Raw genomic sequence first — 17,246 nt, 5'->3', positions numbered from 1 at the left:
TCCAAGTAGCCAAAATTTCAGTCACAAGATACAGGGGATGTGCTAGGCTTTTGAGGCAGATTTTCTTTGTTTCAAATACAATGCAGCTGTGAGCTCTGACACTGAATTTCTGCTTAGAATGCCTCTATATTTCACGTCACTCAATACGTCTGGTTTTTAGTCAGTTTTATTACGGCTTTCCCTGTCATAATTCATTCTGATCTACTCAAGGAGCATTTCACATCTTTTGTAGTTATAAATGATTGCTTTTTTACCTGGATGTAATAGTAGATGTGGGGCATCTATGAAACTGTGTCTCAAATATGTGAAACAAATATTAGGATGACCAATATTCATACAAATCTAGTACTGCATTTCATGTTGTATGCAATTTCTAAGCTTTCAGGAAAAAAAACTTTATGAAAGCATCGAGATGCATTAGACTCAGTATCAGTCAGTCACTGCTGGTTTTTTGAGAATGCAAATTTTGATTGGTTTGTAAAATGTCAGGGTTGAATCTAATTAGAATCACTTAACTTGCTGTGACCTGTGTCATCTGCACATGCCACTTGGAAGACTTTCTCCAGCAAACTACCAGTGGAAATAGCCAAGAATGATTACTTATCTTAAAGAAGCTATGCCCTGATGAACAAATAGGCATGGGTTTTGTATCTGCTGTTCATTATTGCTGTGCTGGATTCCTTATGGTCAAAAGTGCTCAGCAGGTCCAGCTATCATGGACGTTATTCTGACTCCACCTTCCTAAATGAAAATGAATTTGCTGGTCCCAAGCTACAGATTCATATATCATAAACCATTGTTACTTTGAAAGAATCAAATATTTCATGCATGTGGTGAATACACAGGTGAAGTGGAAATCTGTAAGGAGAACATATTTTGTAGGTGAGGACCTGTTCTTTTACAGCTTTTTTTAACAGGACTGTATCTTGCTAGTTCCACTAAAACTATTGCTGCATGAACTGCAAAGTTAAGTTCTAATTCTGTGTCCCAATTAGTTTGTGTAAAAGAAGCATAATTTTGCTCTGTTAAGTAATTCCAAGTGATCCTTTTTTTGTTAGACCCTTTGAAATTCTAATGTAGGACATACCCATTTAAAAGATGCCTTTTTTTTTCTTTGGTTTGGAATAGTGTCTGTAAAAAAGGTAGGGTTTGAATGTGACTTTCATTGCAGATAAAGATTTGTACTTTCAATAGGCTGAAAATATTTTCAGAAGAAAGCGTTCCTCTCTTTGGGCCTCCCCTTCCATCTCCACCCGTGTTTACGAATCACCAGGAATTCAGGGATTTTGTGTTGGTGAAATGTAAGTCAGTTTTTCTTTTGCTAGAAACACTCTTAATAATTGTGCTGACAAATTGAAATTTATGATGCTTAAAACGTGTACACGTTTTCTTGTTTTTTTTGCTGATTTGTATAAAATTATTCTTTTCAAATTTGTAGCAGAGGTGGGATGTCAGTTCCATCAAACTGTTACAGTCAGATTAACAAAATAAATTTCTGCTCAGGCTACTAGATGGAGGTTGACCTTTGCATTTGCAATTTGTGCAGCCATATTTAGCTTTGCATTTTTGTAAAGGGCTTGGGAGATCTGAAAGAACTTACGATGCTGTTTATTATTTAGTAATAGAAGGCGTTAATTTAGTAGCTCGGAAAACAGCAGCATTTCTGAATGTATTCTTAAAGGTACTGAAGGACACCTATGCAGCACTTCTTAATTCTGTAGTCATTCAGTTCCAGCTTTCGTTGACCCGTATTTGCCCTTCTAAATCAGCAAGAAAGAAATCCTTGAGAATTGATCGTTGATTACAATTAGACCTGACAGGAGCTTGATAGCTCATTTTGCCTATTTAAATTGCTTAGTACTTAAATTCACCTGCAGTTTGTCTTCAGTTTTTTTACTAGTTAGGTATTTATTCTGATGCCTTGTGGAATTCTTCTATTACTAATTCTTCTCCTTTAACTTAAGGGAGAGTTATTCAGTTTAAAAAAGACAAAAAGGAGGCATTTCTAAATTATTAAAGGGCAGAGCAGGTATTTTGGTACAGAGGCAAACTAGAGTCAGTGGAGATTGTTGAAGTCCATTTATGTAATATGTCTTTTTTCCATAATCTTTTAGTAATAAATGGTGAAAAGGCCACCTTGGAAACACCAACATTTTCTCAGAAACGTCAACGCACTCTAGACATGCTGATCCGCTCTTTATACCAAGACATGATGCCTGACCTACACAAGGGAAACGTAAGTTAGAAGTTTCTGCATCCCTCACATATGCTGTCCTGTTCTAGCTAGTAGCTTGAATGTTCTGTTACTTTAAAGGACTGTAATTCTAATGAGCGCTGAATTGGATATGACTAAGCTAAATATCAATGATCAACTTCCTTTACAGTTAAATGAAAGCTGACAGACAGTCCTTTCTGGACAGGACTCTTTGCCAGGTGTGAGGAGAAGCATGTGATACTTTGTGTAAGCTTACCTGCTGCAAAAAAATAGGGAACTTAGATACTGTAAATACAGGCATTAGTCTCATCACCATAAAATCTGCATTTGTTCCGTTATGTGTCAATTTGGATGATTGTTACCCCTGAGTAGCTATGATGTAACTTTGTTTGAGGTGATGAAGACTCTTAACCAGCTAAAAAAAAGTTCAGTACTTCTAAAACTAACAAGGTGCTATTTTTTCTACCAATGTTTATTTCTTTTATCGATATATATCTGCTTAAGATTTTCTTTTTCACATATTCATGTCACGTATTCATGTGGTGTGATTGTACAGAACATGACAGTGGTAAACTATAGCAAGCTGTAAGGTAAAGCACTCAAGGATTGAAAGAATTGCACTTTCTATTCTCTGAGAAGCTATGCAATTAGAAAGAAACATCTTCTGTTTTAGAACATGCGTAATAGAAGATCCTTCAGTGATGTGTTACCAGAGTCCCCAAAATCAACACGGAAAAAAGAGGAAGCTCGACAAGCAGAGTTTGTTCGGCTCGGTCAGGTAGGATCAGTTAAGAAGGTATGCAGCTATGTTTGCAAAGACTGTGTCACTCCTTTTGTTAGACTTTGATTAGCTTACAGTTATATTGGTATTTAATGCAGTTTTCTGTGATCAGAAATGGTTTCGTAGTATTGCATTATTGTAAGTTACTTTAAAATACAATATGAATAGAAATATTTATCTGTAATGCCTGAGGTATACATGTACAAATATTTATACTGTACATGACTTAAATGAAGGTTGTAAAAATTGTACCTTAGGATCAAACCTGGAAGGTCTTTCCCTGCTTCTTGCAGCAGATGCTTTCTCCAAGCAGAAGACTCCTATTTGGAAAAACAATCTTTCATGGATTTCCTCCGTATGTTTTTTTATGGTTGAATTTCTTAGAAAATACTTAGGCTTCTTTAGTCAGGAAGAAATTTTGACAATCTTTCTGTAAAATCACAGTTTGCCACATATCTTTGAACATACCAAATACTGACTGCAGTCTTCTATGGACTTACTAACATTTCAATTCTGTGAAAAGGGCAACCTCCCAATGATTTAGATTAGTCTGCTTTGATCTGACAGTTCATGGCAGCAAAAAAAAAGCTAACAGTGCCTATGCTTATCAGTTCCCCTGTCCTTTCTCATTTGGTTCTTCTTAATCCAGACTGGTCTCATGGGTCTGCAGCTTATTTTAAGAATACTTCTTTTCTGAGCTGATTTAACTCAGCAGGAGTTAACAGAGCCAAAACAAAGCTAAAAGAAAAAAATCAAACGAACAACCCCAAGCAAACAAAATGCCAAACCCCTACCCACCAAAAAAATTCCTCCCAACCAACCAAACCAAATCAACCAACCAAAAAAAACCCCAAAAACCCACCCTACCAACAAAACCCAATTCTCCTCTCGCCTCCTTTTTTTTTTTTTTTTTTTTTTTTTTTTTTTTTTTTTTTTTTAATCTTGGCCAGTTAAAGATTAGATGAGTCTGAGAAGTTCTAGATGTGGTTGAAGGTAGAGAATGGAGCTAGGCAGTTGAGAGCTGGTTGAAAATAATCTCAGGGCTGTTGAAGCTTGCATTGGCAGAGCTCCAAAACCTCCTCCTCTGTGCTCTTCCTGGTCTTTCCCCAGACGCCTTGAAATAACTAGTCACTTTAGATAGGCATTGGGGAAAAAAAGAAAGCTGAATGCGTAATATTGAGACAGAAGTAACCAATGATTTATTCCTATGTTTACTTTACAGAAGTAAAGAAAAACAAGAAAAGCATGGCTGTTGAAAGTATGGAAACCTGTAGGCTTATGCCCCTTCCACCTCCCCCAGATTAAATGCTGATAAGACGCTCATGTAACAAATCTAGTTGAGACCCGTTTCTTAAACAAGGCCTCAATTCTCAATATGGTCTTCATCAAACGGAAACCTATTATGTGGATTATAAATGTGCAGATACCTGTTAGTGTTTTACTTGGAGGTTCTTTTAACATTTAACTATTTCCCTTCCCTAAAAGATCTTTCCTCTAAGTTACAAACTGTAGGCTTGACCATATTTCAAGATACCTTCCAGGTAACTCAGTCATTCTTGCCAAACTAGGAACATCTTTCCCCTTTAGTTTTAACCAGTTGACTTTTTAGATGGTCGACAAAATTCGCTGATGACTGATTCAGCAGTATATTTAAATTATTTATTTATTGTGAAGGTCATCTCTTCTGACTGGTGAGATGGAATTAAGATGTTCATACAACAAAGTATTTTGTGCATCCCTGTAAGCTGATAGCCGTGCTTTAATGCAAATGTGGAAGTGATGCATGCAGGTGTTTACTGCCACTTTACAGAGAGCTGTGCTTGATGGTAGGTAGACTCTAGGGCAGTAAAATTGGTTTAGGTTAATTGTAAACTTTGCTTTAAGGAATGCTGTGACAATTCCAGGTATCACAGTCTTCTAGGAATACTGCTGCGGAAGTTAGCAAAAGAGGAATATAGGCTACAGACTTACTGTGTAAGTCAATGAGACTATGTGTATATGATATTTCACTGGAGTTTTTGGCCTTTGCTTCTAGTTACTTCTAACTGAAGTATTTGTGGTCCAGTGACGATCTGTCCTTGGGATGCCTTGGCAATATATATAGACAGACGTATATACAGTTTGCCTTGGTGTTTTGCAAATAAAAGGTCAGTTTGTATAACTGGCAAGAGGATCCTCTATCTGGCTATATTATAAAGTAAACTGTGTAGATGGTTAGGTTCTACAGTTTGAGGTGGAGGTTTTTATCTGTTACTACATTTGGCTCTTATTTTCTGAGTTGCCATTTAGAAAGCAAGCAAACGAAAACAAAACCAAAAAACCTAAAGAAACAGCCAACATATGTTTTGGCTGAGAAGATACCTAGTAAACATCTAGTGGTTTATGCAGATGTTGTTGAGGATACAGAATTCTGCTTCTTTTTTCATTACTTAAAATGGCATTGGAATTCCAAACTAAAATTACTTTCTAGCCCTAAATTGTCCTTTTTATATAGTCATTAGTTTGGGTATTGCTGACAAAAACTCAGTTTAAATAAAACGTCTGTTTGTATTAGGCATTGAAATTGAAAACCACTGTGAAAGGGGATACCACAGCTAACGTGGCAACCACAAGCTTTTATAAAAAGGAGGTGAGTGAAACTGTTAGAGAAGTTATGAAACATTAAACATTATCTAGTATGGTATCTATTTATTTACTTCTGTAATTAGATACTGCAGCAGAAAAAATGAAAGGTACAGTGTCAAAGTGATTCTGCAGTCACTATTAGATTAATAAAGGATGAGCATGAGGCAGAAGCGCTTCTCAAGTTAAAGCAAATATGGACATTTTTATACCTGAGAAAATTCGATGAACGTGACATCTTCCATAGGCAATAATTTTTTATTTTAATTTCAGCACGTTTAAAACAAGATTCGGTTGTGTATTTGTTTCCTGTAATACTGGATTTGGTTTGAAGTCATTAGGGAGTGAAGTATGCCAGCTGCACTCTTCTGCATGTGTTTTATATACAGAAGCTTCAGAATTGCTTCTAGAATTTCAGAGATTCCAACTAATATATAAATTGGGAGAGGAGGGGCAGGCTCTGGAAGGTAAGTATAGTGTACACAGGATGGAAGTACAATTTGGCAGAAAGGCAGTTTTAACTGTACCATGTGCTAGAACTAAACATCACAAACTGAACCATAAAATGTAAGCAAACTGTGTATGCATAATGGTACCATATGTTTTAAGTGTAGAGGTTTGGGATTTTTAAATGAAAACAATTATTGTGTGAGGGTTGCACTGAGTTTCAACTGCATGTGTTTCAATTCTAAGATTTCAGGTGTGTGTCTTACACTTACTAGTCTCCAAACCAGAACTGATGTAGAAAGTCCTCTGCAGGACAATGAGTTCAATTTTGATATTTCAAATTCCAACAATATACTGTTTGGAAATGTATCCTGCCAAAAACATTTACATGTTATTGCCATTGTCCATCACATTCTGTGTCTGTATGATCTGTATTTTTTAGTGTACTTAATATGTATCCCTTATGTTACTTCATAGCCTTGGGAATCTCAGTCTTTCTGCAGTAATTTTCCTCATGAGGTTGTCTGTGCAGATTCTTGGGGCCAGTCCTTGCTGGTTTCTACAGATGCTGGCATCTTGTTAATAGATGGTTAGTAAATGATCTAGTGTTTTTGTGTCAATTTTTATGTATCTGACCATTTTCTTGAAAATGTACATTCATAAACTCTGTTCAGATGTTAGTAGGTCTTTATGTAGGGGGATAGTTACTAATCCAAGTAAATTTATTACATTTATGTAACCTAGTTGCAAAAATTCATTCTGCAGTAGAATCAAGCCATATTGGGGAGCTAGTGTTAATGCAGATTTCTGAATGTTTTCTTATTTCAGATGTTTTTTTCTTGACCATCTCAAAAGCCGTAGGAGGTCGCACCCGGGTTCAAGAAGTGTCTAAATGGCTTGTCTGGTTTCTTAGCCCTTGATAATAGTGAGCATGCAGCCAAGGGCATACATGACATAAAATCCTGCTTCTTCCCTTAGCAGTGATATTGCTACTCCTATCCCTTATTATCCTCTGTGTGCTACTTAGGCCAGCGGGACTGAGGGAATGAAGTTAGTTCTTGGACATAATTCTCAAACTTGCCAAAGGAATGTCACTTCTAGATTTCAGTTGCTTAATCTAATTCATGACAATAATAAAACTCCCCTGTGAGAAAATATTGCCTGTGATGCTGTGGCACATGTAGGAGCTTTGTGCGGTTCTTTTTAGGTTTTTTTTCCCTTTTCATTTTTGTAAGAAAAACCCCAAGACTTTAATTAGAAGAAAGAAATGGTTCAAAACCAGCATCTAACAAGTTTTAGTAGGATTTTGAATACATATGTATTTCTTTTTTAGATGGCCAACCGTCAGTGCAAGTATTTGATAAAACTCTCCAAATAAAGCAGATGAATGTGTTGGAAGCTCTGGATCTTTTGATTGCCCGAACAGACAAAGGTAGGAGAGGTCTCTTTTCTTGGATTCTTGCATAACTCCGGGTGTTGCTGGGTATGTATGTATGACAATTGTGTCTTGTTTAGAAGGATTAAATGGGCATAAAATGTTTACGTTTTTAGTATGGTGGTTTTTACGCAGTAGTCTATGATTGAGTTACATAAAGGGAACATACACAAAGCAAGATGAGGCTCTTCATGTATAACTCAGGAAAAAATTACAGATATGGTTGGTTTATTATTTTTTACCCTGTTATGTCTGTTTCCTCAGTATTTGCTGAAGTTCTGTTTATCCAAGCTTTGGATAAAACGTGGTTCCGTCTGTATCACTGGGAGTTGCCCAATTTGATTGCATCTCATGAAATTCACGCCGAGATCTTACAGAACTAGCTCAGACTATGTGAGAGCCATTTGCAGTTCTTTCAAGACACCTGGAGAATGGGTGACATTTCTTAAGATCTGGGAAGTTTGTGAAATTTCTAGAGAAACCCCTTCTGTATCCTGAAGGGTTCAAACTCTGTTAATAATCCAGTTATCATTTGCTCACCTGGATGGTTCCAGCTCTTAAAGTTAACCCTTTCATTCTTGCCCTGTAGTTTTTATCTATTATATTTTTGTTATTTTTCAAGATTGTATATTTTTGCAAAATATTGTGCATTTCACTGTTTGGAAGCTCTCAAATCATTCTTTGGTGCAGCACCACCTAATGGGAAACTCGGCTAACTGTACTGAAGGGATTGGTTACTAGAATTGTAAATCCTAGAGAGTTCATAAGTCTTCTGTCCCCAGAGAGGTACTATGCTTTGTTTTCTTTTGCTCTGTTTGTTAGGTGCTACTTCTCGTTGAAAGTATTATTTTCAGACTACCATGCTCTTTTTTAACTTTTTTTTTTTTTTTCTGGTTCTCTCCATACATCAGGGAAAGACTCTCGTATCCTTGTCTTCAGACTCAGTGCTGTCCAAAAAGATATAGAGACTAAAAAAATGATAAGAAGCAAATATGACTGCAGAGAAAATAAACTGGAGAGAACAAAAGGTGATATTGTTATCCTGTGTTAAAAACATCCACTATGATTTGATGCTGGTAGTTGCCAGGAGCTTATTAGCTCTCTTTAGGCAGGTGTAGGTGTTCACCTTTAGTTTTTACTCTGGACCGTAAATTCAAACTTTGTTAAGCTTATATTTGAAAACTACTCTAGTACAGTCCAGCATGACATTTTTGAATGTTATAAAAAAACCACGTTACTTGGCAATTGCTGATGATGAAAAGCTTTAGAGAAAAATAGGATTTCAGGGTTGGGAGGTATGAGAAGAATTTTGTGGGGATGTCAGACTGAAATAAAGCACACTTTAAGTTGGAGGAACACTGGCAAAATCCCCATTAAATAGTAATGCTTAGATCAGTCTGGGTGTTGCCTGTTATTTTTGTAGAAATAAATGTTTCCTGATGTTCAGAAGCAAGCTGCTTTGAAAAGCTGGAACTTGCAGAATAGTGACAATCCATGTACTTAGGATTAAGGGTAAAAGTAGATTTCAAAAGAGTCATAGTCTTTTCCTAGAAGTCCATGTAGTCCTGTTGAGGAGTTTTTAATTCTGTGTTGCCAAGTCATCCATCAGAGCCCTGTTGTAGTAATACAAATACAAAGAAAATCAGACCCTACCCCAACCACTTAGAGTCTAGAACATTATTTCCTCAGGCTGCCATTTGTATGCCATTAATACTCACCATGGAAACGAACTGAGGATTGTTGTGGCTATTCGGAACAAACTACTTCTCGTCACAAAGAAATATAATTCACACAACACTTTAACCAGCACCTTTCTGCTATCATCTCCTGAATCTCCAGTAGAGGAGTTCCAGTACATCCGGGTATGTGTAATCTAGTTACTAATTATCTTAACACACTGAGCAGCACTCCGCTAGTGTGAGGGGGGTGCAGGGAAAACAGGCTATGCTTTATCATCTTCCTGAACCTACAGACAAAGAAAAGTGAGAAGCCATATGGTGGAGTTCAATCATATATATGCTAAATAAAACTTACAGATTTTTAAAGAATTGTTTCTGCTTGTTCTTTGTTATGCTTCTGTGGTTTGAAAACATCCCTTTAAAATCATGGAGTACCTGCAGCACCCACAGTAGGAACTTGAAAAAGAAAGTAATTCTGTTATTTATGTTATAGGAAATATGCCTTTCTGACCCTCCAGTGGTTATGACGCTGGTGGATGGACCTACTGGAGACAGTGACAATATGATCTGTGTAGCGTATCGGCATCAGTTTGATTTAGTCAATGAGAGTACAGGGGAGTCCTATAGATTGCATCACATTGAAACAAACAGGGTAAGTTTTCATCATTGAAACTTCTTTTGCAGACCCTCACTGAACGTAATTTGTTGCAGACTCAGTGCGTGCTGTACTGACCTCCTAGGAGTGTAATTTATGGAGATGGTCATGTGTGTTACTTTTTAGTTCTATAACTGCTGCTTTAGGGCACTCTTAGACATTTATTCCTTTTGGGATACTTTTGGGATATTTGTTTTTGGATATCCTTTTGGGATATTCCTTTTTGGGTGTGATTGTAACTCCCAAGAGAGGTAGTTGTAAGATATGATGTTGGGAAAAGGCCCATGTTTCAGGCTCTGAAATGTTGTTGTTGTCAAAAATTAATTTTTCTTCTTTCTTAGCCAGTAGTTTGCTTTTTGCTTTATTTTTGTGGTATCAGTATTTTATTGTTTAAAAAATTGTATCAGAATAACTTCAGTGGTTCACCACTAATATCTTATTCAGATTTGCTTGTTTATAGCTAAAATATTTACATATAGCTTATCCTTCTATTTAAAAAAACTGCTGTCCAGCCAACTAATAACTGAATCTATCTATCTAGGACATAGGTTTGGGATTTAAGTAAATATCTTGGTTTTCAGAAAAAGTTGCAGTGTTTCCTGCTCCATGAAAGATAGGTTCTAACTAGGGATGTGGGCATGTAGCTTTAGGAAAAAAAAAAAAAAAAAAAAAAAAAAAAAAAAAAAAAAGGAAGATTTTGCACAGTTAATCTGTTGTTGTTAATGAGATAAGGGACTACTTTCTTCATTTGATAGTTCTTGATAGGTTATTTTCTTTTTAAATCATCTGTATTTTTATTTGGATCTGGTGATGAAGAGGTGCTCCTGGCATGGTTGATCAAGTTGAGCACTGGGAATCAATCCTAATCTGGATGAGGAGGAACTAGAAATAAAGAATGGGGAAGTGCATCATCATCACCATCCACCACTCTCATTTCTTTTGCACACCAGAATCCTTTTTGCCTTTAGGAACGCAAGTGAAGCAGACAATTAATATGAGCTGAGATAGTGATTTTTATGATGTTGCAATGGGTTGCCTGGTTATTTCTCTGGACAACAGAGCAGCAATGGATTTCAGTCGCTACAAAAGATAGGTCAAAATGCATTTGGTATGGATGTGTAAACTTTCAGGCTTGCCTGACAGTTCTTGACCTCCACAGTAATTTTAAATCAAGGAAGGTCAAAGAACTGCTTTTCATGGAATCAGTCTCTCAACCGTCTCTCTGTCCAAGTGTATATGGTTTGGGAAGCGTTTCCTTAATGTAACTTTATGCATTTCACTAGTGAGGTGTCATTTCCTGAACAGATATCCTACTTTTTGTGGCTGTTGTGGTTTGTTTTTAATCTAAATGTAAATGACAAAACCAAAGTGGAATGAAGAGAATTTATGTAGCCTAATCTATGTAAAAAATACTGTAGTTTAACCATCATTGCTTTTCAGTTTGTAAACTCAGATTGTTCAGTAATCCTTAGGTAAATCCTGTTTGTAATAACCACAGTATCCTCTGCCTGTTTGTTAATCTTTTCCATTATCATTGCAGGTTAATTTTGTTGCAGCTATTGATGTATATGAAGATGGTGAAGCTGGTCTATTGTTGTGTTATAACTGTAAGTGTTCATGGAAGGCCAGAAATGGTAATAGCTCAATCTGCATATTTAGATCTTCTTTCATTGCAGTCTAGGTCTGTACCTGAAAATAAATGTTAGTGTTTCATGGAAAGTTTGTCAAAATACATTCTTTGGAACTGAAGACATAGTGGTGAAATTAGAAATTTGGGTATTTTAGTCATACTAAAAGTTTTATAGATGTGCAGGTTATATGATTTATGAAATCTTGGTGTCTGTAATAACCCATGTGTGTAACAGTCTTCAAGAAATGTAAATTATGTGAACGTATGGCTAGGTGAAAGGCATAGAGGTACAATTCTGCAGACACTGCTTTCTGAATTTTTCTTGCCTGTTCCTCTATCTATAGACAAGTTAAGGACCTGATACCTGCTGAAACAGTAATACTTACATTGTGAAATATGACAGCTTATTAAAATGTATGTCTTTTGGTCTTTCCAATGTGTTGACAGAGAAAGCAAATTTTGCTTAGCTGTTTGGCTATCCTGCATAAATGTTTCATTGTGTGTGCAATGTCCACCCTTCTGCAAAACTCCCTATAAAATGGGTGGTGGTCGCTTACAGTGTAAAGTGAAGGTTGCTTCATTTTTCTGTTTTGCTACAGATATTTGTCAATACAGAAAGGTATATCCTTTCAGTGGAGGTTCTCCACTGGTCCAGCCATCAGCTTATGACTTCCACTTCAGCTGGAATCAAGTTCCTTATGCTGTTGGTAAGAAAATATCTATTTTTAGTAGATGGTTTTTTCATTACCATTTTCACCTGCACATGTCTCTTGGTGGAATTACAGTATTCTGGAAATAAGCATGTTACATTCATGATGCTATTTGACTTAAGTTTCTGAATATGATAATTTTGAAAAGTGGAACCTTGGTAGCAAGTTCATCCTTTGCTTAACTTTTTTCCACTTTTTTGCATTTGTCATTTTCCATTAACTCTACATTCTGCTGGGTATGGAGAGTGAAATTGTCTTCAGGTTCAGTGTAACTTGGTGTACATCAGTATGTTAGACAATGCTTTTCATAGGAAAGGAACATGCCAGAAGAGGTCAAGAACAGTTTTCATGGGGCATCCAAGGAACTTTTGCTTTAACCGTTTTTCCTTGCTAAATAACTTCTATTTCGTTGCAGTCTGTGCTTTCCCTTATGTTCTTGCCTTCACTACTGATTCCATTGAGATCCGGTTAGTGGTCAATGGGAACTTAGTCCACACAGCAGTTGTGCCTGAGCTTCAACTTGTAGCATCAAGGGTGAGACAGAAAAATGATCTTTGACTATTTCTGTGATATGTTGGAGATCTAATTGACATTAAAAGTTGCTGCCACTAAAAACATAACAAACAAAACTTAAATATGTGCTACTTTATCTGCAATAATTCTTCATCTGTGTCCTAGTTTATATCAAAGACAAAGAGAATCAGATGGTTAAGAAAGTGTCACTGTACTAATGATGGGTTATTTGTCATTTCAGTCTGATATTTATTTTAAAGCTACTGCAGCAGTAAGTGGATCATCTGACAGCAGCTCTAAGGAATTGAGTTCAAAGAGTTCTCCTCAAACACCGACAGCTTACGAAAGGCCAGAATTTCCTCTTCCTTCTCTAGAAGGTAGTGTGATCTCTAGTCATTCCAACAGCTATCACATCTCGGTGTGGCTGATCTTCAGTAAAGATGGTAAAAAAAAGTGAGTTCCTACGTGAAAGTGTGGAGTATAAGAGATTTTCTATTTTCCACACGTATGAAGCAGTTGGTTGAGCTTTTGCACTGTAGTATCTTTACTGAATACATGGTAGCACTGTTCTGAAGAAATAATTTCTGAGGGAAGGGAGGAATTAAACCTCAGTAGCTTGATGAATCTTTGGCAATATGACCACAAGTAATAATGCAAAAAGGGGCATAAAATTGTAAGAAAGCTTGACATTTCACATACGCTATTCCTTTCATTTAAGAAGAGCTGAACAACCACTGAATGGCTGAAGCTCTTTCGCCAAACAAAAGTAAGAAGCCTCAAAAAACTTTGTGCAGACAATTTAGTGTAACATGATCTATGAACAGTCCATCTGTAGCGTGACAATAAAGGAGAAATAAGGGAACATTAACTAGATAATGCAAGATGGTACACATTTCTTCCTTAAATCTGCTGCTTTACTGTTAGCAGAAAAGAAAAGGATAAGGTAATCACGAATTTGTTAAAGGCAGTACTATTTAATGGTAAGTTTGGGATTTGGTTTGGTTTTTTTTCTTCTAGGAATTAGGAAAACGTGGTATTTTGTGTTACCTAAGGGGAGGAGTCATAATTTAAACCACTTGAGATCTAGGCTTCGGTATGTTTCCAGTATATTAAAACACATAGGAAATACCACACAGACTGCAGTGTAATAGTCAGAGTACCAGCTGCAAGTCATATAAATTTACTTTCTGGTTCTGCTCCTGATTCATCATGTTGCCAAGAGTCAATCTTCTTTTTCTCTCTAAGATTGCTTTTATTTCTTCCTTCCCCTAGCTTATTTGTATTGAAAGGTCTCTAGAGCAAGAAAGATCTTTGTCATTTCAGTTAAAAAGTGCCCAGCTCAACAAGTATAGCTTGTCCTTATAACTTTTCATTTGGACTTATTAAGAACTGATTCTATCGTGCAAGTGCTATGTTCTTCTTTCTTTCTGTGTTCCAGGTGAAGTTCCATGCAAAAACCTGTATAAAATACCTCTCAGCAATCTGGTTGGGCGAAGCATTGAACGACCTCTGAAGTCACCTTTGGCTCCCAAGGTCATCACTACTACAACATCAAGTGGCGTTACCTCTCTTCCCGTTACTCAGTCACTGTCTTTATCTCGTATGGAAATTAAAGAAATTGCAAGCAGAACACGTAAAGAATTGCTGGGTAAACTCTCCTCATTCCTCAGTGTTACACACCAATTGTCAAACGTATATTTTCTGATCTTTGCACCATGACAGGTAGGTTTGTAACATGCATCTAGTCTTCATAAATTACTAAAATAAAAAAGAAACAGTGAGGAAGCATTATTTGCAAATAGTATAGCTATTGTTTGATCATGTATAAGATGGCCATATTCTAAGCCAGGTAGAAATAATTAATAATGGAAATCCGCAACAGATACTTTAACATTTTCATGCATGCTTTGTTTTCTGTTGAAAGTATTAAGTCTTTTATTCCTTTATTGAGGCCTCTTGGATGAGCCTATACCCAAGACAGAAAGTGCACAGAAGCTAAAAAAAGTTTCTCGAAGACAGTCAGACCCCAGGCAGGGAGCCGTAAGATCATCTAGTAGTGACAGGTAAATATACTTTAGAAAAAAGCCTAAGTTAAACTATAAATATTTTCGGAATTGACTGCTCATACTTATCTCAATTGGCGTGAGGCTAACTGAGATCTATATCCATGTGTATCAGCATCAGCATCAGTTCCATGCTGATGTGTTTGATAGAGTATCTGAATCCTGTAAGTACTGAAGCAGTTACACTTTTTGCTAAAGACATGCTAATGAGCAAGTCAAGACTACATGGCATTCTGTGGGGACCTGCTGCAGCTGAGCCTGTTATAAAGATTGGGACTACTGCAGCTGCACTTTGCAGACTCTTTTGTTGTTTTCTTTGTATGCTCTTGTGTTGCTATTTTCAGAATACATTTTGTGAAAAAATACCACAGCATTCATCTGTTTGCCTCTGACCCCAGTGCCATTCTCTTGTTTTCACTGTTTCCATAACCTACGTTTCATAGAGTACTGGCAGAATACAGAATACTGGTAAGATACAGGAGACTGGAGTAACAAAACAAAAGATTCCTTGCAGTGTAAAACTATGTTTGATGTATTTCCCTATGTGGAAATTATTTGCCTGAGGGGCTTCATTACTGCCTTTTGATTATTTTACAGGAGGAAACTCGGTTGTAATGGTCTGTGTCTATCTTTAGGATAACTTGATTGAATCTAGAAATAGCCATTGTTCCTTCCTGCCCTGTCTGACCTGTGTATTTTTTTCAGTAACTTCTGTTTTCATCTTTGCAGGATAATCTCAAGCTCGTTTGAAGGCTGTACTGAGAGACGTCATCTTTCCACTAGTTCAGATCCTGATACTTCAGCAAACAGGGAGGAGAGCTCACCATCTAGCTATCCATTTCAGCTGATTTCTTTATATGATGAAGACATCATTGACTTAAAATGAAGACACTTTTAAAACCTTTCTTCCTTACTTCACATTTTCTTACAACTCTGTAAGCTCTATGGCAATGTCACAAACACTGCTTTTGGTGGTAAAATGTGGGTGGAAGTCTGGTGATAAATTCTTGTAGAACCCATGTTCTGGTTAACACAGCCTGATTTGGTGGTGCTTATATCTATGACATAGGTATGTTTTCTCAGTTAATGAAGCATTACTTTTCGTGGCATTCTAACAGTAGGTAATCAATGAGAAATTAAGGCTGAAACTGAAGTAAACAAAAAGTATTACTTGTTCTAAACTTCTTGTAATTTGACTCACCTAAATGACATGCAGCAAAATTAATTGCTGTTATTACTATCACGAGTTGTTTTACAACAGTGTATATCATGCTGGAAGAAGAGTTTTGTAACATAGATCACTGCTTTTGGTTTTTTTGGTCTTTAAAAAACAAAACAGCAACGAAAGACTTGCAGGTGAGATCATTTCAAACAGTGCAGTCAGTCCCTAAATTGATGCATCTGTGGTATGTTCACTGTGGAATCAGGTGAGATATGAAGATGGTGTTTCCTTTGCTCATTGTCTACAGAAACTTGAAAACTCTTTTGACATAAAGAATCCCTGAACAGAGAAACTTTCTATAGGAAACACAAACTTCCAGAATATTTCTCGAAAATTGGAAATTAAAAAAAAACCTAAAAAAGCCACAAATAAACAAAAATTGCTGGACAAAAACCCCAGTCCATCTACTGGAAAACTCTTATTATGGTGTATCTGCAGATTTTTCCATTACAGGCAGAGGAGCCAACCCCAATTGTCTTTGACTACAAAAAGATTCTTATGCAGACATCATCATTAGCTGTTGTCTGCACTTGCACCAACAGTGTAAGTCATTATTTCAGATAGCTGTACTTTTACATAACTGGATGCAGACTGAAATTTTATTGCTAGTAAGCTAGCCTTCTATGATGAAATAGTCATCTTGTGTCTTACTGTGTTAAAGGACAGGGGTTTATATTTAAAGTTTGATTTTTTTTTAAACCCTTTCCTCTTGAGCACCTTTGCAAGGATTTTGTTTGGGTTTGAGGTTTTTCCATGAAAGCCTTTCTATACATGATGTTTCAGCTTTATTTGCAAGTGTTTCTTGTTCTATATGTAGAAATACTTCTGTATCCTTGATTTTGTTTCATAATACCACTTGTATGTCATTATTTTACTTTTGTTCAAGTATGATCATCTGGAGATGCGTGCCTTTTGCTGCCATCTGTCTGAATGTAAAACTGGTTTTGCAAAGTGATTTTTTTCTCATTTTATTGTATATAATGGCTGAATTGCTTCACTCAAGAAAATATGCAAGGTCTTATCTGGTCTTACTCTCAGCTGGGGTGGCTAATCAACAGAAGAAGCAATATTTTCAACACTGATTAGTCTAGTCTATTAGTCTTTTAGTGGGTTTTTGCAGTCACAGATGAGTGGTGTGAACCTTAATAAGCATCTAAAAGGAAGTACCAAATCAAAGTCTTTGCAAAAACTTGTGATTTTTTTTTTTTTGAGAATGTTGTTTCCAGAGATTCTGTTACTTCGTCCATTCCTAATTTATTTCAACAGTTAAGGTT

General features: G+C 36.5%; 1 protein-coding gene across 1 annotated transcript in view; it reads left to right on the top strand.

The window, feature by feature from the left end:
- GARNL3 (GTPase activating Rap/RanGAP domain like 3) overlaps nt 1-17,246 on the top strand; it is a 31,599-nt gene extending 14,353 nt beyond the window's left edge. The window contains exons 14-29 of the mRNA XM_066333039.1: nt 1,195-1,301; nt 2,115-2,236; nt 2,889-2,993; nt 5,551-5,625; nt 6,543-6,654; nt 7,399-7,497; nt 8,412-8,528; nt 9,190-9,362; nt 9,673-9,831; nt 11,375-11,441; nt 12,064-12,171; nt 12,590-12,708; nt 12,929-13,064; nt 14,126-14,335; nt 14,639-14,750; nt 15,480-17,246. Coding sequence (XP_066189136.1) covers nt 1,195-1,301; nt 2,115-2,236; nt 2,889-2,993; nt 5,551-5,625; nt 6,543-6,654; nt 7,399-7,497; nt 8,412-8,528; nt 9,190-9,362; nt 9,673-9,831; nt 11,375-11,441; nt 12,064-12,171; nt 12,590-12,708; nt 12,929-13,064; nt 14,126-14,335; nt 14,639-14,750; nt 15,480-15,636 — 1,978 coding nt within the window. The 3' untranslated portion in view covers nt 15,637-17,246. The remainder of the gene's footprint in view (nt 1-1,194; nt 1,302-2,114; nt 2,237-2,888; nt 2,994-5,550; nt 5,626-6,542; nt 6,655-7,398; nt 7,498-8,411; nt 8,529-9,189; nt 9,363-9,672; nt 9,832-11,374; nt 11,442-12,063; nt 12,172-12,589; nt 12,709-12,928; nt 13,065-14,125; nt 14,336-14,638; nt 14,751-15,479) is intronic.

The sequence above is a fragment of the Sylvia atricapilla genome, chromosome 19, assembly GCF_009819655.1.
Source record: "Sylvia atricapilla isolate bSylAtr1 chromosome 19, bSylAtr1.pri, whole genome shotgun sequence".
NCBI lineage: Eukaryota > Metazoa > Chordata > Aves > Passeriformes > Sylviidae > Sylvia > Sylvia atricapilla.
The sequence above is the reverse complement of the archived record's forward strand: the minus strand, read 5'-3'. Positions and strand labels throughout refer to the sequence as shown.